The 27,262-nt window shown below is 44.0% G+C and overlaps 1 protein-coding gene across 1 annotated transcript in view; it reads left to right on the forward strand.

Annotated features, from left to right (window-relative positions):
* LOC124544652 (UDP-glycosyltransferase UGT5-like) overlaps positions 1 to 27,135 on the forward strand; it is a 93,979-nt gene extending 66,844 nt beyond the window's left edge. The window contains exons 4-6 of the mRNA XM_047123266.1: positions 6,366 to 6,588; positions 18,478 to 18,697; positions 26,745 to 27,135. Of these exons, the coding sequence (XP_046979222.1) occupies positions 6,366 to 6,588; positions 18,478 to 18,697; positions 26,745 to 27,054 (753 nt within the window). The 3' untranslated portion in view covers positions 27,055 to 27,135. The remainder of the gene's footprint in view (positions 1 to 6,365; positions 6,589 to 18,477; positions 18,698 to 26,744) is intronic.
* The last annotated feature ends 127 nt before the right edge of the window (positions 27,136 to 27,262 follow it).

Here is a 27,262-nt window from a genome sequence, read left to right on the forward strand (position 1 = left end):
CCATCTGAAACTTGATTTACACAGGGCGTTTTATCAACTTATACTATCCCACTTTATGTTGATTCCTTGTATCAAAAAACACAGAAACATGTATAAAATACAGGGTCTGAAATGATTCAACCGCTTCCAAAGTTTTTGACTTGAAATGTTCTATTCAGCGACACACTGTAAACCTCTGGCGCTAAACTACTGACAGCTGAGGTAGAGAAAAGTGTTCACAGAAAAGTTACCACAGTACACGGCAATACGAAGGGTCGCTTTCATGCAGAAGCAAATTTACCTGTCCTGCTGAAGGGTGGCAAACGAAAAACAATGAAAAGGACGTCTTCGTAGCAAGCAGTAATAACGAATGTAAACACAGAAATCACATTTTTCAGGTGGAAAGCGAGTAAGCGTTTATCTACATCTACATTTATACTCCGCAAGCCACCCAACGGTGGGTGGCGGAGGGCACTTTACGTGCCACTGTCATTACCTCCCTTTCCTGTTCCAGTCGCGTATGGTTCGCGGGAAGAACGACTGTCTGAGAGCCTCCGTGCGCGCTCTAATCTCTCTAATTTTACATTCGTGATCTCCTCGGGAGGTATAAGTAGGGGGAAGCAATATATTCGATACCCCTTCCAGAAACGCACCGTCTCGAAACCTGGACAGCAAGCTACACCGCGATGCAGAGCGCCTCTCTTGCAGAGTCTGCCACTTGAGTTTATTAAACATCTCCGTAACGCTATCGCGGTTACCAAATAACCCTGTGACGAAACGCGCCGCTCTTCTTTGGATCTTCTCTATCTCCTCCGTCAAACCGATCTGGTACGGATCCCACACTGATGAGCAATACTCAAGTATAGGTCGAACGAGTGTTTTGTAAGCCACCTCCTTTGTTGATGGACTACATTTTCTAAGCACTCTCCCAATGAATCTCAACCTGGTACCCGCCTTACCAACAATTAATTTTATATGATCATTCCACTTCAAATCGTTCCGCACGCATACTCCCAGATATTTTACAGAAGTAACTGGTACCAGTGTTTGTTCCGCTATCATATAATCATGCGATAAAGGATCCTTCTTTCTATGTATTCGCAATACATTACATTTGTCTATGTTAAGGGTCAGTTGCCACTCCCTGCACCAAGTGCCTATCCGCTGCAGATCTTCCTGCATTTCGCTACAATTTTCTAATGCTGCAACTTCTCTGTATACTACAGCATCATCCGCGAAAAGCCGCATGGAACTTCCGACACTATCTACCAGGTCATTTATATATATTGTGAAAAGCAATGGTCCCATAACACTCCCCTGTGGCACGCCAGAGGTTACTTTAACGTCTGTAGACGTCTCTCCATTGATAACAACATGCTGTGTTCTGTTTGCTAAAAACTCTTCAATCCAGCCACACAGCTGGTCTGATATTCCGTAGGCTCTTACTTTGTTTATCAGGCGACAGTGCGGAACTGTATCGAACGCCTTCCGCAAGTCAAGAAAAATAGCATCCACCTGGGAGCCTGTATCTAATATTTTCTGGGTCTCATGAACAAATAAAGCGAGTTGGGTCTCACACGATCGCTGTTTCCGGAATCCATGTTGATTCCTACATAGTAGATTCTGGGTTTCCAAAAACGACATGATACTCGAGCAAAAAACATGTTATAAAATTCTACAACAGATCGACGTCAGAGATGTAGGTCTATAGTTTTGCGCATCTGCTCGACGACCCTTCTTGAAGACTGGGACTATCTGTGCTCTTTTCCAATCATTTGGAACCCTCCGTTCCTCTAGAGACTTGCGGTACACGGCTGTTAGAAGGGGGGCAAGTTCTTTCGCGTACTCTGTGTAGAATCGAATTGGTATCCCGTCAGGTCCAATGGACTTTCCTCTATTGAGTGATTCCAGTTGCTTTTCTATTCCTTGGACACTTATTTCGATGTCAGCCATTTTTTCGTTTGTGCGAGGATTTAGAGAAGGAACTGCGGTACGGTATTCCTCTGTGAAACAGCTTTGGAAAAAGGTGTTTAGTATTTCAGCTTTAAGCGTGTCATCCTCTGTTTCAATGCCATCATCATCCCGTAGTGTCTGGATATGCTGTTTCGAGCCACTTACTGATTTAACGTAAGACCAAGACTCCGGGAAGTAACCAAATTACTGTACTGAAGACGCAACCAAGCAAAAACCGGGTTCAATTTTTGCTGCAAATGTAGAAAATCAATCTATTTTTACACTACTGGCCATTAAAATTGCTACACCACGAAGATAACGTGCAACAGACGCGAAATTTAACCGACAGGAAGAAGATGCTGTGATATGCAAATGATTAGCTTTTCAGAGCATTCGCACAAGGTTGGCGCCGGTGGCGACACCTACAACGTGCTGACATGAGGAAAGTTTCCAACCGATTTCTCATACACAAACAGCAGTTGACCGGCGTTGCCTGGTGAAACGTCGTTGTGATGCCTCGTGTAAGGAGGAGAAATGCGTACCATCACGTTTCCGACTTTGATAAAGGTCGGATTGTAGCCTATCGCGACTGCGGTTTATCGTATCGCGACATTGCTGCTCGCGATGGTCGAGATGCAATGACTGTAAGCAGAATATGGAATCGGTGAGTTCAGGAGGGTGATACGGAACGCCGTGCTGGGTCCCAACGGCCTCGTATCACTAGCAGTCGAGATGACAGGCATCTTATCCGCATGGCTGTAACGGATCGTGCAGCCACGTCTCGATCCCTGAGTTAACAGATGGGGACGTTTGCAAGAGAACAACCATCTGCACGAACATTTCGACGACGTTTGGAGCAGCACGGGCTATCAGCGCAGAGACCATGGCTACGGTTACCCTTGACGCTGCATCACAGACAGGAGCGCTTGCGATGGTGTACTCAACGACGAACCTGCGGGCACTAATGGCAAAACGTCATTTTTTCGGATGAATTCAAGTTCTGTTTACAGCATCATGATGGTCGCATCTGTGTTTGGCGACATCGTGGTGAACTCATATTGGAAGCGTGTATTCGTCATCGCCATACTGGCGAATCGACACGGCGTGATGGTATGGGGTGCCAGTGGTTACACATCTCGGTCACCTCTTGTTCGCATTGACGGGACTTTGAACAGTGGACATTACATTTCGGATGTGTTACGACCCGTGGCACTACCCTTCATTCGATCCCTGCAAAACCCTACATTTCGGCAGGATAATGCACGACCGCATGTTGCAAGTCCTGTATTGTTCGAGTGCTGCAAGGTCTGGTCAATGGTGGCCGAACAACTTGCTCGTCACAATACGCCAGTCACTACTCTTGATGAACTTTGGTATCGTGTTGAAGTTGCATGGTTAGCTGTACATGTACACACCGTCCAAGATATGTTTGACTCAATCCCCAGGCGTATGAAGACCGTTATTACGGCCAGAGGTTGTTGTTCTGGGTACTGATTTCTCAGGATCTATGCACCCAAATTGTGTGAAAATGTAATCACATGTCAGTTCTAGTATAATATATTTGTCCAATGAATACCCATTTATCATCTGCATTTCTTCTTGGTGTAGCAATTTTAATGGCTAGCAGTGTAAGTAATGGTATTGTGGAATGGACGAAAGAAATGTATGAAACTTCCAATATCAGAATATCTTCTGCTATATTTCGTATACATTGCGTTTATACGGCTGCTATATGTGCTTGAAGTGTAAACAATCCGTCAACAATACATCGCTGATGCATTACACACGACATCACTGTGCAAGTGATTATGTCTTTCGGTTCCTCCTCGCACTCCTTCCTGAGGCTTCTAGTAAAGAGCTCTCGGCTGTGACCGCAATGCCTATACTGATTCAGGCTGCAGGAATATCATATTAAATACAGCAACTGAAGCAAAATTGTAGCCGCCGTTAAGTTATCAAAGAAAGAAACACTAAACAATCCCTTAATGACACTGACAGTTAGTTCTGGATGAGTTTCGATATTTCAGCGAACTAACCTTTCCACCCTCAACCATCTTTGAATGTGTGTTGTCTGCGTTAAGAGTTGCCCACCCCACTGGCAGTAGAACTTAACTGATGTGTAATAGGATGACTGGCGTAGGTGGCGTGGTCAGGGTTGTAGGGCGTGGCTGGGCAGAAGAAGGTGGCTGTTTTTAGCGATCTTCCTCTTTATTGTTGGTTCTTACAATACGTTTTCCGGTAGTTCAGCCCCACCGCTCGTGTCGTGGTGGAGACGTGCTGATGCTCGCAGCCCGGAGAACGCGACGCCGCGCTCGGTCAGCGGCTGCGCAGGCGGTAGGAGGTTAGCGGCACGAGGCCCGGCCCAGCACACCTCCTGCAGACGCTGCGGCTCGTGACGACACCGGGAGTCGCCGGTGCAGCAGTGGGCAACGCCCAGCGCCGGCCGGTCCTCGGAGACGGCGTCAGTGATGACGACGACGTAACAGCGACCAAACATCCAATCGGCCCAACCGATGCCGACGACCACCTCTGATGCCCTTAAATAGTGCAGACCGCTGCTGAATCCGCCGGTTACGTGGCGCCGTGTTTATTAGAACCTTCTCGATGAGTTGGCTAACGCAACCGCGCCACACACAGTCCGAGCCTGCGTAATTCTGCTAAGCATGCGTTCTGGCTGTTGATAGCTGCCGCACACGTACACACGTACCGACGCTCGTTGCTAACCTGTGTCACCTGCATAACGCGGCGGCCAGCCTTCGTCCGCCGTCTGCCGTGAGGCTGGCGCATCGCGCACTGAAACACACTAAATCACAATTTCACACCGTATTTCCTAAAAATAACCCCTTGTCCTCTACAGATGTGACGGACATGTATATCACATGTAACGCGGCACCACGGGTATGAGTGCAGTTAATATTAAATCGTCCAACAAATAAACGTGTACCTATCCATTAGTTGTGAAAAATACAGGGTTATTACAAATGATTGAAGCGATTTCACAGCTCTACAATAACTTTATTATTTGAGATATTTTCACAATGCTTTGCACACACATACAAAAACTCAAAAAGTTTTTTTTAGGCATTCACAAATGTTCGATATGTGCCCCTTCAGTGATTCGGCAGACATCAAGCCGACAATCAAGTTCCTCCCACACTCGGCGCTGCATGTCCCCATCAATGAGTTCGAAAGCATCGTTGATGCGAGCTCGCAGTTCTGGCACGTTTCTTGGTAGAGGAGGTTTAAACACTGAATCTTTCACATAACCCCACAGAAAGAAATCGCATGGGGTTAAGTCGGGAGAGCGTGGAGGCCATGACATGAATTCCTGATCATGATCTCCATCACGACCGATCCATCGGTTTTCCAATCTTCTGTTTAAGAAATGCCGAACATCATGATGGAAGTGCGGTGGAGCACCATCCTGTTGAAAGATGAAGTCGGCGCTGTCGGTCTCCAGTTGTGGCATGAGCCAATTTTCCAGCATGTCCAGATACACGTGTCCTGTAACGTTTTTTTCGCAGAAGAAAAAGGGGCCGTAAACATTAAACTGTGAGATTGCACAAAACACGTTAACTTTTGGTGAATTGCGAATTTGCTGCACGAATGCGTGAGGATTCTCTACCGCCCAGATTCGCACATTGTGTCTGTTCACTTCACCATTGAGAAAAAATGTTGCTTCATCACTGAAAACAAGTTTCGCGCTGAACGCATCCTCTTCCATGAGCTGTTACAACCGCGCCGAAAATTCAAAGCGTTTGACTTTGTCATCGGGTGTCAGGGCTTGTAGCAATTGTAAACGGTAAGGCTTCTGCTTTAGCCTTTTGCGTAAGATTTTCCAAACCGTCGGTTGTGGTACGTTTAGCTCCCTGCTTGCTTTATTCGTCGACTTCCGCGGGCTACGCGTGAAACTTGCCCGCACGCGTTCAACCGTTTCTTCGCTCACTGCAGGCCGACCCGTTGATTTCCCCTTACAGAGGCATCCAGAAGCTTTAAACTGCGCATACCATCGCCGAATGGAGTTATCAGTTGGTGGATCTTTGTTGAAATTCGTCCTGAAGTGTCGTTGCACTGTTATGACTGACTGATATGAGTGCATTTCAAGCACGACATACGTTTTCTCGGCTCCTGTCGCCATTTTGTCTCACTGCGCTCTCGAGTGCTCTGGCGGCAGAAACCTGAAGTGCGGCTTCAGCTGAACAAAACTTTATGAGTTTTTCTACGTATCTGTAGTGTGTCGTGACCATATGTCAATGAATGGAGCTACAGTGAATTTATGAAATCAATTCAATCATTTGTAATAGCCCTGTAAAGCGGCACCATGGGTATGAGTGCAGTTAATATTAAATCGTCCAACAAATAAACGTGTACCTATCCATTAGTTGTGAAAAATATATAGATATCCTGTTGAAATAGCTTTCCTTCTTCTGCAGGATATACAAAAGTTTTTAGACGAGGCCACAGACGGGGTGATATACTTCAGTATGGGCTCTAACCTGCAAAGTGCTCACTGGCCTGAGGAGAAGCGGTCCGCCTTCCTGAAGGTGTTTTCGCGGCTGAAGCAGCGAGTCCTGTGGAAATGGGAGAAAGACTCCATGCCCGGACAACCGCCGAATGTGAAGACGGGCAAGTGGCTGCCGCAGTCCGACATACTGGGTGAGTGCCGCGTCTGCGTCACACCAACTCTTAAAACAAAAAGGCGACACAAGAAATAAGCGGCGGTGGACGTGTCAGCTTCTGTAAGTGTGTTTCTTATTTATACGTCTACAAAAATTCTGAAAACATCGATAAGAAAAAGGGCAGCATGATGGGACATCCACGGTGTTTGAGGGAACTGTGGCGGGTAAAAAACTGTGGGGGAAGTCAGAGATCGGAATGTATCCAATAAATTGTTGAGGACGCAGGGGGCAAGTAGTACTCCAGCAATGAAGAGTTTGGCACGCGTGAGGAATTCGTGGAGGACCGCATCAAACCAGTCACGAGACTGACGAATAAAAAAAAGAAGCACTAAATTCTGTTCCTTTTTCTGAGGCTGCAGCATCATGTGCCATGGCAGTGGACAGCACGAAAAGGGGAAAACGGTCGTTATGGGAGAAGAAAATGGACGAGGAGGTTGGAACTGGGGGGGGGGGGGGGGGGAAATTGACATTTCTTCAAAAATAACTTGTGTTTCGATATAAACTGGTTGTGGACTAGGATTATTGTAGATTTCCACCAGACAGCTACAGAAATTAATGGAACAAGACTCTATCACGAAGAAAACAATTATTTCTTCCCAAAAGGTACCCGGTATCCAAACTGTTCAGAGTTGCCATAATGCAACAGAAAGAGAGCATATACGAATTTCCGAAAGAGCAGATACCACCGGTGGCCATCCAGCTCTCCAGAATGAAATGATAATTAAATCAAGACCCTTTCGGAAGCTTAGCACGTTTTCAACTGTCCCCTTTGATGTATATCAACGCCTGTCGGCAGCTTAGGGTCTTGATTTAATTATCATTTCATTCTAGAGAGCAATTACAAGATGCAGTGGAGTTAGTTCTTCCACTGCTGCATGCATTTTTCATTTGGGGAATGGCGAATGAGAGAATACAGACCACTGCCCACAGTAGAGGCGAAGGCATTAGCATAAGCGACTCAGTTGAGATAGCACGACAAAACGGCGCGTCTCCGGGTGGCGGACAGGAGAATACTCGGTAGACAAGCTGGGTAGGTGGAAAATGAAATACCACCGGCGGCCAAAATGACAACCAGAATCCATGCTGCGTCTAACTTGGAGCAAGCGGCGGTATGGTCGGCGTCTGTTCACCATGAGGTGCGACTGTGAACACGCTCCAGGAACTCACAATCCCTGGTTCTACACAACCATCAATTAAGAAAATAATTTCTTCAAACAGATATCAGAAGAATTGTAAAGGATACAGATCGCATATATGGATTGTGTTACACAAAATTGTGAAGTCTTTCATATTAGGTACTACATACAACCATTCATTAGTATATTAACAGAATTTTCCGTCGGTTCTTGGTAGAACAACATTATAATAAATGAAAAGCACCAGTTTGCTTTTAATTTATCATTCATTAGTACTTAACTGTCTCCATAGACTTCTGTTTGACGAAATTATTTTCTTAATACGATTACCAGGTATATGAGTGTTTTGTAATAACCTCATTTCACAGTCCTCTTGAACATACGCTGAGATTTATACAAATTAAATTAAAATTCTCATTCTTAGTTAGCGGAATATTAATTACATATTCTAACACATTATTCTGAGGTACTGATTTTCTTTTCCATTTCCTCACTACAATCTAAGTTGATGTCTACATTTGCTACTATATCTTTGCGATTTACACACAAGACGGTCCAGACTATATACACTGAAGTGCCAAAGAAACTGGTATAGGCATGCATATTCGAATACAGAGGTATGTTAACAGGCAGAATACGGTGCTATGACCGGCAACGTCTATTTAAGACAATAAGTGTCTGGCGCAGTTGTTAGAACGGTTACTGCTACTACAATGGCAAGTTATTAAGATTTAAGTGAGTTTGAACGTGGTCTTACAGTCGGCGCAAGAGCGATGGGACACAGCACCTCCGAGGTAGCGATGAAGTGGGGATTTTCCCCTACGACCATTTCACGAGAGTACCGCGAATATCAGGAATCCGACATGGCTGCCGCCGGAAAAAGATCCTGCAAGAACGGGACCAACGACGACTGAAGAGGATCGTTCAACGTGACAGAAGTGCAACCCTTCCGCAAGTTTCTGAAGATTTCAATGCTGGGCCATCAACAAGTGTCCTTCCAGTACTTACTGCAACCCACATCCTTCTGAATCTGCTTAGTGTATTCATCTCTTGGTCTCCCTCTACGATTTTTACCCTCCACGCTGCCCTCCAATGCTAAATTTGTGATCCCTTGATGCCTCAGAACATGTCCTACTAACTGGTCCCTTGTCTTTATCAAGTTGTGCCACATATTCCTCTTCTCCCCAATTCTATTCAATTCTTCATCATTAGTTATGTGATCTACCTATCTAATCTTCTGCATTCTTCTGTAGCACCACATTTCGAAAGCTTCTATTCTCATCTTGTCCAAACTATTTATCGTCCATGTTTCACTTCCATACATGGCTACACTCCATACAAATACTTTCAGTAACTACTTCCTGACATTTAAATCTGTACTCGATGTTAACAAATTTCTCTTCTTCAGAAACGCTTTCCTTGCCATTGCCAGTCTACATTTTATATCCTCTCTACTTCGACCATCATCAGTTATTTTGCTCCCCAAATAGCAAAACTCTTTTACCACTTTAGGTTTCTCATTTCCTAATCTAATTCCCTCAGCATCACCCGACTTAATACAACTACATTCCATTATCCTCGTTTTGCTTTTGTTAATGTTCATCTTATATCCTCCTTTCAAGACACTGTACATTCCGTTCAACTGCTCTTCCAAGTCCTTTGCTGTCTCTGATAGAATTACAATGTTATCGGCGAACCTCAAAGTTTTTATTTCTTCTCCATGGATTCTAATACCTACTCCGAATTTTTCTTTTGTTTCCTTTACTGCTTGCTCAATATACAGTTAATTTCAGTTAATAACAGGAAAAAGTCACTGATTAATACTAGTCTCCGGTGTGTAAGGCCAAGTGTACATTAGTTCACAGGACGGGTGACAGGAAGAACACTCGTTTCTGATAGAAAGTGTAGTCAGCTGTAGTAAAAGTAACGTCCTGAGGATAGGTTCTGGCTGAATCTATAGGAAATTATGTGACTCTGTATGTATAAGAAGATGTAATTGTTGGAACACCTCACATGTCATTGTGTTTAACTTGCTACTTAGACAGACCATTGCTGCCAAAAACAACTCTCTGTCACCAGTCGCCAACAAGTGACCAAGGGTATTCTGCTCCCTCTCATCTCTGCTATAAAGTTTGATCAGGGTAATTAAAACAGCACGTTAAACTCACAATGTCGCCACGTAGCTGGCACCGACCCTATACTTGTAAACTGGACCTTCCCATCGTCTGTTCTCCAGATGGTACTACAGAAAATATTCGCTATTGCTGACATCAGACTTTATGGAAATGTAGCATACTGAAAAAGTTCGTTTATGGTAGAGGGAGCTACATGCTACGTCACTGTGAAAAACCCAGACGCACAGCTGAGAACGGTTATAACAGGCTATAATTACAAACGTGAGACACGTAACCTGCTGAAAGACAAATCTACCGACGAAAGACATAGTTTTCTTCGTATTCTTGATGCTGTGAAACACCTGTTCCTCAGATTAAAGAACGTGTTTGATGCTTACTAGGGTTTTCCATACAAAGGTAGGACACTGAAAGACGTTTTATGGAGTAGCAACGTCACTCTAGGATGTGTGTGTGTGTGTGTGTGTGTGTGTGTGTGTGTGTGTGTGTGTACCTGATGGCTTTGCCGCCCACTTTGTTTATGTAGTGTATGTTTCCGCAGCAATGAAAGTCAGTATATGTGATGTGAATATCTGCTGCTTTTCTCTTGGTTTCCATTCAGATACCCTGCACATCTGTGGATATTTTTGTAGAATGGAGAGTACATCACATGTCCCGTAGCTACAATGCGCTAGATGGAACAATAAACAACAGAACTGTGGCTTTCTTTGATATCAAGTATCCATAAGTCAGGAGACAGATCGTGGTAAACAACATTCAGTCCCTATCAATAAAATGTTGTGAAGTTACTAGAGTGAGATACCATAAGTACTTATGTGTAAGATGATTATTGCTTGATTGGAGTGCTGTGTAAATTGTAAATTGTTACAGTTTTTCACAGTCAATAAATTATCGTAGTTACTTATGAAAAGCTTCAGTGCGATTTTTCCAAAACTACGGTTTGTCAGTATTCTACCCGCGAATCGAGAATCACTGTGCATGGGCTTCTTGTTTGTTTTGATCGGACTCTATGTCTGATCAACATACAGCATCTTTAGTATGTTTGTGCGATGTGTCAGGTCAGATCTCCTAAAACGTCATCCACAAGTCTTAAAGGTATTTCGAGAAGAGTGGAACCAAGTTCTGTCTGCACTGTACTGGCAGCAGACTGGTGTCCAAAATTAGAGCAACAAACCGCTATTTCCCCGACCTGTGTGTAAGTCACGATATAATCATACAAACTGTCAGTAGGTGCCCGTACGCTCGCGTTCTGCCTGGAAGATGTCATTCCAGTGAACGGACAACCATTCCAACAATGACGTCATGGCACCTATGAAACTGGGTAGTGTTTGCAGGGTAGTCCCACATCCACAGTCGCTGTGTACACAATCACAGACGGTGCAGTATAGCACAGAGAAGACGCCTACCAGACACTCTGAGGTGGAAGGCCATGTTGTTGTTGTTGTGGTCTTCAGTCCTGAGATTGGTTTGATGCAGCTCTCCGTGCTGCTCTATCCTGTGCAAGCTTCTTCATCTCCCAGTATCTACTGCAACCTACATCCTTCTGAATCTGCTTAGTGTATTGATCTCTTGGTCTCCCTCTACGATTTTTACCCTCCACGCTACCCTCCAGTACTAAATTGGTGATCCGTTGATAGCTCAGAACACATCCTACCAACCGATCCCTTCTCCTAGTCAAGTTGTGCCACAAACTCCTCTTCTCCCCAATTCTATTCAGTACCTCCTCATTAGTTATGTGATCTACCCATATAATCTTCAGCATTCTTCTGTAGCACCACATTTCAGAAGCTTCTATTCTCTTCTTGTCCAAAGTATTTATCGCCCACGTTTCACTTCCATACCTGGCTACACTCCATACAAATACTTTCAGAAACGACTTCCTGACACTTAAATCTATACTCGATGTTAACAAATTTTTCTTCTTCAGAAACGCTTTCCTATACATTGCCAGTCTACGTATTATATCCTCCCTACTTCGACCATCATCAGTTATTTTGCTCCCCAAGTAGCAAAACTTATCTATTACTTTAAGTGTCTCATTTCCTAATCTAATTCCCTCAACATCACCCGACTTAATTCGACTACATTCCGTTATCCTCGTTTTGCTTTTGTTGATGTTCATCTTATACCCTCCTTTCAAGACACTGTCCATTCCATTCAGCTGCTCTTCCAAGTTCTTTGCTGTCTCTGACAGAATTACAATGTCATTGGCAAACCTCAAAGTTTTTATTTCTGCTCCATGGACTTTAATACCTACTCCGAATTTTTCTTTTGTTTCCTTTACTGCTTGGTCAATATACAGATTGAATAACATCGGGGAGAGGCTACAACCCTGTCTGACTCCTTTCCCAACCACTGCTTCCCTTTCATGCCCCTCGACTCTTATAACTGCCATCTGGTTTCTGTAAAAGTTGTAAATAGCCTTTCGCTCCCTGTATTTTACCCCTGCCACCTTCAGAATTTGAAAGAGACTATTCCAGTCAACATTGTCAAAAGCTTTCTCTAAGTCTACAAATGCTAGAAATGTAGGTTTCCCTTTCCTTAATCTTTCTTCTAAGATAAGTCGTAAGGTCAGTATTGCCTCACGTGTTCCAATATTTCTACGGAATCCAAACTGATCTTCCCCAAGGTCAGCTTCTACCAGTTTTTCCATTCGTCTGTAAAGAATTCGTGTTAGTATTTTGCAGCTGTGATTTATTAAACTGATAGTTCGGTAACACCTGCTTTCTTTGGGATTCGAATTATTATATTCTTCTTGAAGTCTGAGGGAATTTCGCCTGTCTCATACATCTTGCTCACCAGATGGTAGAGTTTTGTCAGGACTGGCTCTCCCAAGGCTGTCACTAGTTCGAATGGAATGTTGTCTACTCCCGGGGCCTGGTTTCGACTTAGGTCTTTCAGTGCTTTGTCAAACTCTTCACGCAGTATCGTATCTCCCATTTCATCCTCATCTACATCCTCTTCCATTTCCATAATATTGTCCTCAAGTACATCGCCCTTGTATAGACCCTCTATATACTCCTTACACCTTTCTGCTTTCCCTTCTTTGTTTAGAACTGGGTTTCCATCTGAGCTCTTGATATTCATGCAAATGGTTCTCTTTTCTCCACAGGTCTCTTTAATTTTGCTGTAGGCAGTATCTATCTTACCCCTCATGAGATAAGCCTCTACATCCTTACATTTGTCCTCTAGCCATCCCCGCTTAGCCATTTTGCACTTCCTGTCGATCTCATTTTTGAGACGTTTGTATTCCTTTTTTCCTGCTTCATTCACTGCATTTTTATGTATTCTCCTTTCATCAATTAATTTCAATATTTCTTCGGTTAACCAAGGATTTCTACTGGGCCTCGTCTTTTTACCTACTTGATCCTCTGCTGCCTTTACTATTTCACCTGTCAAAGCTACCCATTCTTCTTCTACCGTATTTCTTTCCCCTATTCCTGTCAATTGTTCCCTTATGCTCTCCCTGAAACTCTGTACAACCTCTGGTTCTTTCAGTTTATCCGGGTCCCATCTCCTTAAATTCCCACCTTTTTTGCAGTTTCTTCAGTTTTAGGAAGAATAAAACCAGGGCAGTCGCAAACTGATGCAGCCGGATGGCTTAATGTGAATCGTTCCATTGTTTCTCGGATATGGCGACAGTTTATAGACACCAATACTGTATCCCTAAAACCAGGGCACGGTCGACCAAGAATGACATCAGGATTGGCTGTAAGGGCACCTCGGTACCGTCTTGGTACTGCGCGGCAGCTGGCATCTGATCTCCCAGCATCCACTGGTCGTGCTGTATCGAGGCAAACGGAGTACAGAAGTCTTCGGCAGAGTGGCCTTTATTGTGGGGGACTTGCTGCATGTGTACCTGTGACGCGTCTAGAGTTGAGTCGTCAACTGACCCCTGGACGGTCGAACGGTGGGCCAACGTTCTCTTCACGGATGAGTCCCGATCTGGTCTGGAGAGTGACTCCCAAAGGATTCGGATCTGGAGGGAACGTGGAACACGATTTAGGGACCCAAACATTGTGGAAAGAGACCGAAAAAATGGTTCAAATGGCTCTGAGCACTGTGGGACTTAAGATCTGAGGTCATCGTCCCCTAGACTTAGAAATACTTAAACCTAACTAAACTAAGGAAATCACACACATGCATGCCCGAGGCAGGAATCGAACCTCCAGACTGAAGCGCCTAGAACAGCTCGGCGACCGTGGCAGGCCGAAAGAGACCGATATCGAGGAAGATCGCTGATGGTGTAAGCAGGGATTATGTTGACCACTGGAACATATCGTCATGAAATTTTACGGGTGAATCGGCGAGATTTAATTGCTGTCAGGTAGCGTGACGAGATCTTGGGACTTCACGTGCGGTTACTGCGAGGACTACGTATTAATGGACGATAATGCTCGGCCTCTTAGAGCACGTGTGGTCGAAGTTTTCTCGGAAAGGAAAGATGCCGCACGCAAGTTGTAGTGTGCTCGATCTCCGAATTTGAATCCCCTAGAGCACATGTGGGGTGCACTTGGGAAACGGGCTGCACCACGCCACCAGCCACCAACCACTCTGCAAGATCTGGAAGCAGCGCTGCGGAAAGAACGGGCGTTAGTGCCTCAACAAGAGATTCATGACATCATTCACAGCATATCCTGTCGATGTCAAGCCTATACTGACGCCGGAGGTGGTCAGGCCCCACACTGAGCACATTAACCAGCTGCGTGCCAATCTGTTAAGTTGGAAAAAACGAAGAAAATTTTTGTCTTACGTTACGCTTGTTGCAATTGATTACGTTCTGTATTCTTTACACTGTTTCTAGTACCCTGTCACCTGTTTATACTGTTTCGTGGAAAAACAATCGCAATCTTGCAAAATTTCCCTTTGTTGCTTTAGTTTGGACACCAGTGTAATTGGAGTGTTTTCTATGAAACTTCAGCGCTGTAAAGCAGGAAAAGAGTTCCTACATTTTATGGCTGTCGTATTTTGGATGCCGAGCGGGATAGCCGCGTGGTCTTAGGTGCCATGCGACGGTTCACGAGGCTCTCCCCGTGAGAGGTTCGAGTCCTCCCTCGGATTAGATTAGATTAGATTAATACTAGTTCCATGGATCATGAATACGATATTTCGTAATGATGTGGAACGAGTCAAATTTTCTAGTACATGACATAATTAAGTTAATTTAACAGCATAATTAAGTTAATATAACAACTTTTTCATCTTTTTTTTATATTTTTTTTCTTAATTTATATCTAATAATTCCTCTGTGGAGTAGAAGGAGTTGTCATTCAGAAATTCTTTTAATTTCTTCTTAAATACTTGTTGGTTATCTGTCAGACTTTTGATACTATTTCGTAACTGACCAAAGACTTCAGTGGCAGTATAATTCACCCCTTTCTGTGCCAAAGTTAGATTTAATCTTGAATAGTGAAGATCATCCTTTCTCCTAGTATTGTAGTTATTCACACTGCTACTACTTTTGAATTGGATTTGGTTGTTAATAACAAATTTCATAAGAGAGTGTATATACAGAGAAGCTACTGTGAATATCCCTAGATCCTTAAATAAATGTCTGCAGGATGATCTTGGGTGGACTCCAGCTATTATTCTGATTACACGCTTTTGTGCAATAAATACTTTATTCCTCATAATGAATTACCCCAAAATGTGATGCCATATGCAAGCAATGAGTGAAAATAGGCGTAGTAAGCTAAGTTACTAAGATGTTTATCACCAAAATTTGCATAAGTAGCTGAACTCAAACGTTTCAGCAGATCATCAACGTGTTTCTTCCAATTTAATCAAAAAATGGCTCTGAGCACTATGGGACTTAACTACTGTGGGCATCAGTCCCCTAGAACGTAGAACTACTTAAACCTAACTAACCTAAGGACATCACACACATCCATGCCCGAGGCAGGATTCGAACCTGCGACCGTAACAATTTAATCTCTCATCAATGGACACACCTAAAAATTTTGAATATTCTACCTTAGCTATATGCTTTTGATTAAGGTCTATATTTATTAATGGCGTCATACCATTTACTGGATGGAACTGTATGTACTGTGTCTTATCAAACTTCAGTGACAGTCTGTTTACAAGGAACCACTTAGCAATTTTCCGAAAGACATTATTGACAATTTCATCAGTTAATTCTTGTTTGTCAGGTGTGATTACTATACTTGTATCATCAGCGAAGAGAACTAACTTTGTCTCTTCATGAATATAGAATGGCAAGTCATTAATATACAGGGTGATTCAAAAAGAATACCACAACTTTAAAAATGTGTATTTAATGAAAGAAACATAATATAACCTTCTGTTATACATCATTGCAAAGAGTATTTAAAAATTTTTTTTTCACTCAAAAACAAGTTCAGAGATGTTCAATATGGCCCCCTCCAGACACTCGAGCAATATCAACCCGATACTCCAATTCGTTCCACACTCTCTGTAGCATATCAGGCGTAACAGTTTGGATAGCTGCTGTTATTTCTCGTTTCAAATCATCAATGGTGGCTGGGAGAGGTGGCCGAAACACCATATCCTTAACATACCCCCATAAGAAAAAATCGCAGGGGGTAAGATCAGGGCTTCTTGGAGGCCAGTGATGAAGTGCTCTGTCACGGGCTGCCCGGCGGCCGATCCATCGCCTCGGGTAGTTGACGTTCAGATAGTTACGGACAGATAAGTGCCAATGTGGTGGCGATCCATCCTGCTGAAATATGAATTGTTGTGCTTCTTGTTCGAGCTGAGGGAACAGCCAATTCTCTAACATTTCCAGATACTGTAGTCCAGTTACAGTAGCACTTTCGAAGAAAAAGGGACCAAAAACTTTATTGGCTGAAATGGCACAGAAAACGTTCACCTTAGGCGAGTCACGTTCAAACTGAGTTGTTTCCCGCGGATTCTCAGTGCCCCATATACAGACATTGTGACGGTTGACTTTCCCGTTAGTGTGGAAAGTTGCTTCATCACTAAACACAATCTTTGAAACAAAAGATTCATCTGTTTCCATTTGAGCAAGGATAAAATCACAGAAATCGATTCTTTTAATCTTATCAGCTGCAGACAGTGCTTGAACCAATTTCAGACGATAAGGTTTCATAACTAACCTTTTTCGTAGGAGTCTCCATACAGTTGATTGTGGAATTTGCAGCTCTCTGCTAGCTCTGCGAGTCGATTTTCCCGGGCTGCGAACAAATGCTTGCTGGGTGCGTGCTACATTTTCATCACTCGTTCTCGGCCGTCCAGAACTTTTCCCTTTGCACAAACACCCATTCTCTGTAAACTGTTTATACCAGCGTTTAATACACCACCTATCAGGAGGTTTAACACCATACTACGTTCGAAATGCGCGCTGAACAACTGTCGTCGATTCACTTCTGCCGTACTCAATAACACAATAAGCTTTCTGTTGAGCGGTCGCCATCTTAGCATCAACTGACGCTGACGCCTAGTGAACAGCGCCTCAAGCGAACAAATGTACAACTAAATGAAACTTTATAGTTCCCTCAATTCGCCGACAGATAGTGCTTAGCTCTGCCTTTTGTCGTTGCAGAGTTTTAAATTCCTAAAGTTGTGGCATTCTTTTTGAATCACCCTGTATATTAAGAACAACAAAGGACCCAAGACTGACCCTTGTGGAACCCCATTCTTGATAGTTCCCCAGTTTGAGGAATGTGCTGATCTTTGCATATTATGAGAACTGCTTATTTCAACTTTCTGCACTCTTCCAGTTAGGTACAAATTAAACCATTTGTGCACTGTCCCACTCATGCCACAATACTTGAGCTTGTCTAGCAGAATTTCATGATTTACACAATCAAAAGCCCTTGAGAGGTCACAAAAGATCCGAATGGGTGGTGTTCGGTTATTCAGATCATTCAAAATTTGATTGGTGAAAGCATATACGGCATTTTCTGTTGAAAAACCTTTCCGGAAACCAAACTGACATTTTGTTAGTACTTCATTTTTACAGATATGTGAAGCTACTCTTGAATACATTACGTTTTCGAGAATTTTGGATAAAGCTGTTAGAGGGGAGATTGGACGGTAATTGTACACATCAGATCTATCCCCTTTTTCATGCAAAGGTATAACAATAGCATATTACAGTCTATCAGAGAAAGAGCCCTGTTCCAGAGAGCTATTACACAGGTGGCTGAGAATCTTACTTATCTGTTGAGAACAAGCTTTTAGTATTTTGCTGGAAATGCCATCAGTTCCATGTGAGTTTTTGCTTTTAAGCAAGTTTATTATTTTCCTAATTTCAGAGGGAGAAGTGGGTGAGATTTCAATTGTATCAAATTGCATAGGTATGGCCTCTTCCATGTGTGTGTGTGTGTGTGTGTGTGTGTGTGTGTTGGCCTTAGCGTAAGTTACTTTAAGTTAGATTAAGTGGTGTGTAAGCCTAGGGACCGATGACCTCAGCAGTTTGGTCCCATAGGAACTTACCACAAATTTCCGAAATTCCTCTTGGGCGAACGGCTTTTGCTCTCCAGAGGCTGTTGTCGACACAGTGCGTGCGATAGAAAATCACGCCGCGCATTATCACGACTGCAGTGTACCCGCCGAGTGGCGGCTACAGCTTTCGCTTCGCCTGTTTCGCAGCACACAAGAACGTGCGGGCGTTCATCACGCACGGCGGGCTGCTGAGCACGCAGGAGGCGACGGCCAGGGGGGTTCCGCTGGTGGGGATCCCAGTGTTCGGCGACCAGCTGCTCAACATGGTGCAGGCGCAGAGGCAGGGCTACGCGGTCACGCTGGCCGTCAGCAACGTCACGGAGGCGTCGCTGCAGTGGGCTCTCGACGAGGTGCTCACCGTCCCCAGGTGAGCGGGCTGCGGCGAGCAGAGAAATCTGACGTTTGCGCGAGGTTGGAGCCTTTTTGTCCCTGCAACTGCCTACGAAAAATTAGTGTGTGCCTAGACATTCGCATTCCTGCATGTACTATTCCTACATGTACATTAGAGGCTTATCTCACTAGGGGTAAGACAGATACCGCCTACAGGAAAATTAAAGAGACCTTTGGAGAAAAGAGAACCACTTGTATGAATATCAAGAGCTCAGACGGAAACCCAGTTCTAAGCAAAGAAGGGATAGCACAAAGGTGGACGGAGTATATGGAGAGGGTCTATACAAGGGCGATGTACTTCAGGACAATATTATGGAAATGGAGGAGGATGTAGATGAAGATGAAATGGGAGATATGATACTGCGTGAAGAGTCTGACAGAGCACCGAAAGACATAAGTCGAAACAAGGCCCCGGGAGTAGACAACATTCCATTAGAGCTACTGACGGCCTTGGGAGAACCAGTCCTGACAAAACTCTACCATCTGGTTAGCAAGACGCATGAGCCAGGCGAAATACCCTCAGACTTCAAGAAGAATATAATAGTTCCAATCCCAAAGAAAGCAGGTGTTGACAGATGTGAAAATTACCGAACTATCAGTTTAATAAGTCACGGCTGCAAAATACTAACGCGAATTCTTTACAGACGAATGGAAAAACTGGTAGAAGCCGACCTCGGGGAAGATCAGTTTGGATTCCGTAGAAATACTGGAACACGTGAGGCAATACTGACATTACGACTTATCTTAGAAGAAAGATTAAAGAAAGGCAAACCTACGTTTCTAGCATTTGTAGACTTAGAAAAAGCTTTTGACAATGTTGACTGGAATATATATGACAGGGGTAAAATAGAGGGAGCGAAAGGCTATTTACAATTTGTACAGAAACCAGATGGCAGTTATAAGAGTCGAGGGGCATGAAAGGGAAGCAGCGGTTGGGAAGGGAGTGAGACAGGGTTGCAGCCTGTCCCCGAGGTTATTCAATCTGTATATTGAGCAAGCAGTAAACGAAACAACAGAAAAATTCGGAGTTTGAATTAAAATCCATGGAGAAGAAATAGAAACTTTGAGGTTCGCCGATGACATTATAATTCTGTCAGAGACAGTTGAACGGAATGGACAGTGTCTTGAAAGGAGGATATAAGGTGAACATCAACAAAAGCAAAACGAGGATAATGGAATGTAGTCTAATTAAGTCGGGTGATGCTGAGGGAATTAGATTAGGAAATGAGACACTTAAAGTAGTAAAGGAGTTTTGCTATTTGGGGAGCATAATAACTGATGATGGTCGAAGTAGAGAGGATATAAAATGTAGACTGCCAATGGCAAGGAAAGCGTTTCTGAAGAAGAGAAATTTGTTAACATCGAGTATAGATTTAAGTGTCACGAAGTCGTTTCTGAAAGTATTTGTATGAAGTGTAGCCATGTATGGAAGTGAAACGTGGACAATAAATAGTTTCGACAAGAAGAGAATAGAAGCATTCGAAATGTGGTGCTACAGACGAATGCTGAAGATTAGATGGGTAGATCACATAACTAATGAGGAGGTATTGAATACAATTGGGGAGAACAGGAGTTTGTGGCACAACTCGACAAGAAGTAGGTATCGGTTGGTAGAACATGTCCTGAGGCATGAAGGGATCACAAATTTAGCATTGGAGGGCAGCGTGGAGTGTAAAAATCGTAGAGGGAGACCAAGAGATGAATAAACTAAGGAGATTCAGAAGGATGTAGGTTGCAGTAAGTACTGGGAGATGAAGAAGCTTCCACAGGATAGAGTAGCATGGAGAGCTGCATCAAACCAGTCTCAGGACTGAAGACAACAACAACAACAACAAGAACATGTACATTTATACTCCGCATGGGAAGTATTGTGAGATCTACCTATAGTTTCTGTTCAATGGCGTTAATTGACGGCCCCGCTCAAAACCTAGACTCTCTGACAAGAGAAGTTGAGCTCCTGGAAGACACTGATGGATGCCAGTGTAACTTTGTTCACGTAATAATCATCTTGGTGTTGAAGCTCTTTTCTTCCGTGTTTGCTTTAACGATACGTATGTTCTTGGATAGGGTCCGCCTTTAGTAAAACACAAGGGGTAAAAATAGCCTATAGGACAGACAACTCAACACAGAGAAAACTAAGGACAACCAACACAAGCACAGACAAACACAACACATCTGGTATTTACCAACTAACATGCCAGGACTGCAAAGCAGTTTATATAGGGCAGAAAAGTAGAAACTTTAATACCAGATACACAGAACACAAAAGAGCATTAAAAAGTAGCAGCTGTCATTCCGCATTTGCTGAACACCTCATGGACAAGAAACATAACCCAACAAACATCAACACGGATTTGAAAATTCTCGAATGCAGCAACAGTCCCCCACAAAAACTAATAATTGAAGAAAATTATCAGATAGAAGAAGCCATAGTGGAAGGCAAACAAGTGATAAATGAATATACAGCTCTGTTCTCTGCCCTCAAAGAATTAGTAGATAAGACCAACCAATAGAGCTCTCACCCCCCCCCCCCCCCCCCGCCCCACAAACACACACACACACACACACACACACACACACAAACACGCCCCCCCTCTCTCTCTCTCTCTCCCCCTTTTCACACACACACACACACACACACACACACACAAAAATCCTAAAACCTACTGTCACATTCACTCTCCTACTCTTACTCTCTCTCTCCCTCTCTCTCTCTCTCCAATTTCACACACACACACGCAGAACAACCGCCAGGAACACCTTCAACTGTTCCACTGTCAGCCATCTTTTTTTTTTACGCCTTCAATTGTTCCACTGCCCGCCATGTTTGTTTTTACGGCTGGTAAAGCAGTGAAACAGTTCTAGCGACAGTGACAGTGGCAACTCAATACATAGTGTTCGACAGTGATGAAGATGATTAAAAGGAAAATGTAAGTGAAACATTATGTTAATAGACACACACACACACACACACACACACACGCACACACACACACACACACACATAGAATTAAATAATTTCAGGCATAGAAATAACAAGTTTTCCAATCGTAATTTTGGCTTAAACAATTTATCTACTGTATGGTGTAAGTGGTTGCAGATGACAAACTGTGGAACAAAATGGTCACTGTAGAAACACAACACATCAGAAAAACCACACCATTTGGTAAAAAAGTATGAATTCGTAATTTATGTGTTTTTCAAACATCTGTAGTTACGATTTAAAAACTAATAGCTACATGTATACAAACAACAAAGAACACTCTCTATCTTTAGCAGTAAGTGCAAAGTACTGTTCGCCTACGGCAGTCCTGTGCCGTGTGCATGCAGGCAGTGTTTCGTGAGCACTGAACATCGTTAAGTAAACTCAGGCTGGGGGCACTGAAGGGACTATCCCATGGTCAGGCGTTTGTTTTATTTTACAAATAACAGCTATGTATGACGATAAACAACCTCACTATGGTACAGTCCTTTCACTGCCCCCAACCTGAGTTTAGCTAATGATGTTCAGTACTCACGTGACATTGTTTTCCTGCACGCTGCACTGCACCGTCGTTCGCAAATAGTATCTTGTACTTAGCCACTCATGCAAGGAATGTTGCCAGCATGTGCACAATATGGTAGGACTTATGTGGCACGTAATCATGTTGTCAAATGCATTTGCACTTTGCATGACCTTACGTACTGTATGTGTAAATTGTAACATGTCCTACTGGATGGCTTGATGATGGACTTAAGTCCGAAAATGGTCGTTATTTAAATAAAAACATCCTCGTGCCCAACACTGACGCGTTTACAGTTTCATTGAATCATAGTAAGTTACTGCCTATTGCCATCCAGCATGCTGGGACTGAGAAACAGGGTTTGAAAGGGCTCTTATTGGAGATCATTTGCCTGGGTGGTCAGATAGTGCGATTTCCAGATTTTTTTGGGGAGGCAGCATTCAGACAAGATGGACCGCATGGGAAAGTGGCGGCTGGCGTATTCGTTGCCAAGTTTCTGGTCAGCTATATGTGGCCATCACAAGGTAGAATGACCGCATTGTGAAGTGAGCACTTTGTAACCTCTTCACATCTGTATCCACGTATTCAACTAAATCTGTATACAGACTCCACACTCCACCTTACGGCGCGTGGCGGAGGGTATCCTGTTCCACTACTAGTCATTTCGTTCGCTGTTCCACTTGCAAATAGAGTGACTATCTACACATCTCCATATGAGCCATAGTTCTAATATCTTATCATCGTAGTCCTTACGCAAAAAGTACGTTCCCGGCAGTAGAATCATTCTGCAGTCAGCTTCAAACTCCGGTTCTCTAAATTTTCTCCATAGTGTCCCACGAAAAGAACGTCACCTTACCTCCAAGGATTTCCATTTCAGTCTTCAAAGCATCTCCGTAATACTTGTGTGTGGTTCGAACCCACCAGTAACAAACCTAGCACCCTGCCTCTGAACAGTTACGACGTCTTCCTTTAACCCTATCTGGTGCGGGTCCCAAACATTCGAGCAATACTCAAGAATAGACCGCACCAGTGTCCTATGTGCGATCTCCTCTACACATGAACCACAGTCTCCTAAACTTCTCCCGATGAACCCAAGTCGACCACTCGCCTTCTCTGCCACAATCTTCACATGCCCGTTCCAGTTCGTGCCGTACACTGCTAATACTGTGCCTGTCATCCAAGAACAAGTATAGTCCCTCCTTTATTCTGTGCCATCCCATACCATCTGCCAGAGACTAGCAACAGCTGGGCAGGGAATTACTGTCCGTGTGTAGGCTACAATTAGCAACATGACTTGAACAGCCATCAGAATTAGATTTTCACTCTGCAGCGGAGTGTGCGCTGATATGAAACTTCCTGGCAGATTAAAACTGTCTGCCCGACCGAGACTCGAACTCGGGACCTTTGCCTTTCGCGGGCAAGTGCTCTACCATCTGAGCTACCGAAGCACGACTCACGCCCGGTACTCACAGCTTTACTTCTGCCAGTATCTCTTCTCCTACCTTCCAAACTTTACAGAAGCTCTTCTGCGAACCTTGCAGAACTAGCACTCCTGAAAGAAAGTATACTGCGGAGACATGGCTTAGCCACAGCCTGGGGGATGTTTCCAGAATGAGATTTTCACTCTGCAGCGGAGTGTGCGCTGATATGAAACAGTCGTGTTTGGACTGATGACACAACCAGAAAGCATGGACTGCCAGTGAATGGTGTCGTATTGTTTTCCGTTATGAATCACGGTTCTGCACTACCGTGGATCACCGTTGTCAGTGAGTGTGGTGGCAATTTAGGGAGGAGTTACATTCCTCCAATGATTTGGAGAGGCACAGCGGAGCTACTGCTGGGGTCATGATGTGGGAAACCATTGGGTATGACTTCAGCCCTCAGCTGGTAGAGACTGAGGGAACCCTGATGCGTGCTCATCTGACAGTATGGTGATGGCATTTTTCAACAGGATAATTCTCGTTGACACAGGCCACCTGACGCACTGAACTGGCTGCCTGATGTTGAGATACTCCCGTGTTCAGCAACACCCAAGATCTGCCCCCAATAGAAGATGTGAGGGACCAGCTTGGATGTCAATCCCAGTGTCAGTATGTAGGATATCAAGGACCAGTTTCAATAGTTGTGGGTCAGCTTACATCAAGAGAGGGTGTAAAGGCCTTATGGCACGCTTTCCAAACGAATTACTGCATACTTCCTATCCAGAAGGGGTGCAGCACTATACTGATAAATGAGATCACACCAGCCAGTTTTTTTTTATCAACCTGACACTGTTTCATAATCACCTCTCCTCTCAATCTATGAAATTTCACTTGGTTTTCTCCTCCCCTTCACCTTCTTTTGTCAGGCACTGAAGATTCCCAGATTCGTAACTCCAATGGGCGTCCTTGTCTTGTAGTCATTTGTCGTCCAGAGTTGTAGGCCCAAAGCCTTATGTGATGACTGAGGTGCTTTTGAATCTGAGAAATGCTAATCGAAGTATCTTAAATGTGATGCTCTTGAAAAATATTAAAGTTCAGGTACTAACTAAAGAAGAATTCAGAGGAATAGCTGAAAAGAGTCAATAGGGGTCCATTACCAGAGGGAGAGACTGGATTCGTGATTTCCTGTCAGGAAGGTCACAGTTCGTAGTAATAGATGGCAAATCATCGAGTAAAACTGAAGTGATATCCGGTGTTCCCCAGGGAAACGTCCTGGGACCTCTGCTGTTCCTGATCTATATAAATGACCTGGGTGACAATCTGAGCAGTTCTCTTAGGTTGTTCGCATATGATGCTGTAATTTACCGTCTAGTAAGGTCATCCGAAGACCAGTATCAGTTGCAAAGCGATTTAGAAAAGATTGCTGTATGGTGTGGCAGGTGGCAGTTGACGCTAAATAACGAAAAGTGTGAGGTGATCCACATGAGTTCCAAAAGAAATCCGTGGGAATTCGATTACTCGATAAATAGTACAATTCTCGAGGCTGTCAATTCAACTAAGTACCTGGGTGTTAAAATTACGAACAACTTCAGTTGGAAAGACCACATTGATAATATTGTGGGGAAGGCGAGCCAAAGGTTGCGTTTCATTGGCAGGACACTTAGAAGATGCAACAGGTCCACTAAAGAGACAGCTTACACTACACTCGTTCGTCCTCTGTTAGAATATTGCTGCGCGGTGTGGGATCCTTACCAGGTAGGATTGACAGAGGACATCGAAAGGGTCCAAAAAAGGGCAGCTCGTTTTGTATTATCACGTAATAGGGGAGAGAGTGTGGCAGATATGATACGCGAGTTGGGATGGAAGTCATTAAAGCAAAGACGTTTTTCGTCGCGGCGAGATCTGTGTACGAAATTTCAGTCACCAACTTTCTCTTCCGAATGCGAAAATATTTTGTTGAGCCCAACCTACATAGGTAGGAATGATCATCAAAATAAAATAAGAGAAATCAGAGCTCGAACAGAAAAGTTTAGGTGTTCAAATGGTTCAAATGGCTCTGAGCACTATGGGACTCAACTGCTGAGGTCATTAGTCCCCTAGAACTTAGAACTAGTTAAACCTAACTCACCTAAGGACATCACAAACATCCATGCCCGAGGTAGGATTCGAACCTGCGACCGTAGCGGTCTTGCGGTTCCAGACTGCAGCGCCTTTAACCGCACGGCCACTTCGGCCGGCTGTAGGTGTTCGTTTTTCCCGCACGCTATTCGGGAGTGGAATGGTAGAGAGATAGTATGATTGTGGTTTGATGAACCCTCTGCCAAGCACTTAAATGTGAATTGCAGAGTATCCATGTAGATGTAGATGTAGATGATAACTTGCTTCTAAAATGAGGCCTAGAGAGTGAAGATGGTAATAGATAAGGAACAGGATTTGCGAAAGAGATTATTGGGATGCACAGATGATAACAATACCACAAGACAAGACAGAATCAGAGGTAGAATCATACTAGTCAAAAGTTAAATAATCTAAAAAGACACAATCTAAGCATTTTTGCAGAATGTAAGCCATAAAAAATACATTTGGTGTACTCCAGAAGGAGTACACTCATTAATGGAAGGAGTGTATTCTGTTGCATCCATTAGAACACCTGATGAAGCAGAAAGTCACCCCTCTCGATGGCTGTTCGCCTATATTTCATTCCTGACATCCTGACTGGGTTCTCTGGCTGCGTAGGGGAGGGGGTGATGGAGGAAGAGAGCTCTGGTTATTGAAACCCAAGAGATAGAGCGATGTGGGAAAGGTCAGTGTTCATAGGAAACAGGTTCCGCTTTCCTCACATATGTATTTACTGACTCAGAGTGGCATGATAATCACTCCCTGATGTGTATGGTGCATTCACATAGTATATTGTGAGATCGCCAATGTTGGCAGCACCCAGGCGGAAAATACTCGTGGCCCAAAGTCGAATGACTTCAGCCGACCCAGGGCTAGAAAGCCTTTGATCAGGACAATGTGAACAAACTACACAAACCAGCGTCAGCAAGCGCTGTTCATTTGAACACCGATCCTTGTGTAACTCTTGACGCTCGGTGTGCAGGTACCGAGAGAACGCCCAGCGGTTGTCCAGGATCTTCAACGACCGCCCGATGGAGCCGCTGGACGAGGCTGTCTACTGGACAGAGTACGTGATCAGGCACCAGGGGGCACCACACCTCAGGTCCGCGGCGCTGGACCTCGCCTGGTACCAGTATTTCCTGCTAGATGTCGTCGCCGTGCTGGTAGCTGTGGCCGTGGTGCTGCTCCTAGCGGTGGGGATCGCAATCAGGGCCGGACTGCGGCTACTGAAGCGGACTCCTGGTGGATCCAAAGCTAAGAGGACTAGTAGCAAGTCCACCAAGAGAGACTGACGGCGTTTTATTTATCTCTTGTATGTATCTGATTTGTATATTTCCCAATTTGTATATTACCCAATAAAATGAGTTTATATGGCTATCTAGTTTAACTGTTCAACATTGGACAGTAAAACCTTACCCACTTAATAATTGTTTATTCACCCAGAGAGCGTTTCACAATTAAATCAGTCACACAAGCTTGTTACAACAATAAAACATAATC

The sequence above is a fragment of the Schistocerca americana genome, chromosome 8 (genome assembly GCF_021461395.2).
Source record: "Schistocerca americana isolate TAMUIC-IGC-003095 chromosome 8, iqSchAmer2.1, whole genome shotgun sequence".
NCBI classification, from domain to species: Eukaryota; Metazoa; Arthropoda; class Insecta; order Orthoptera; family Acrididae; genus Schistocerca; species Schistocerca americana.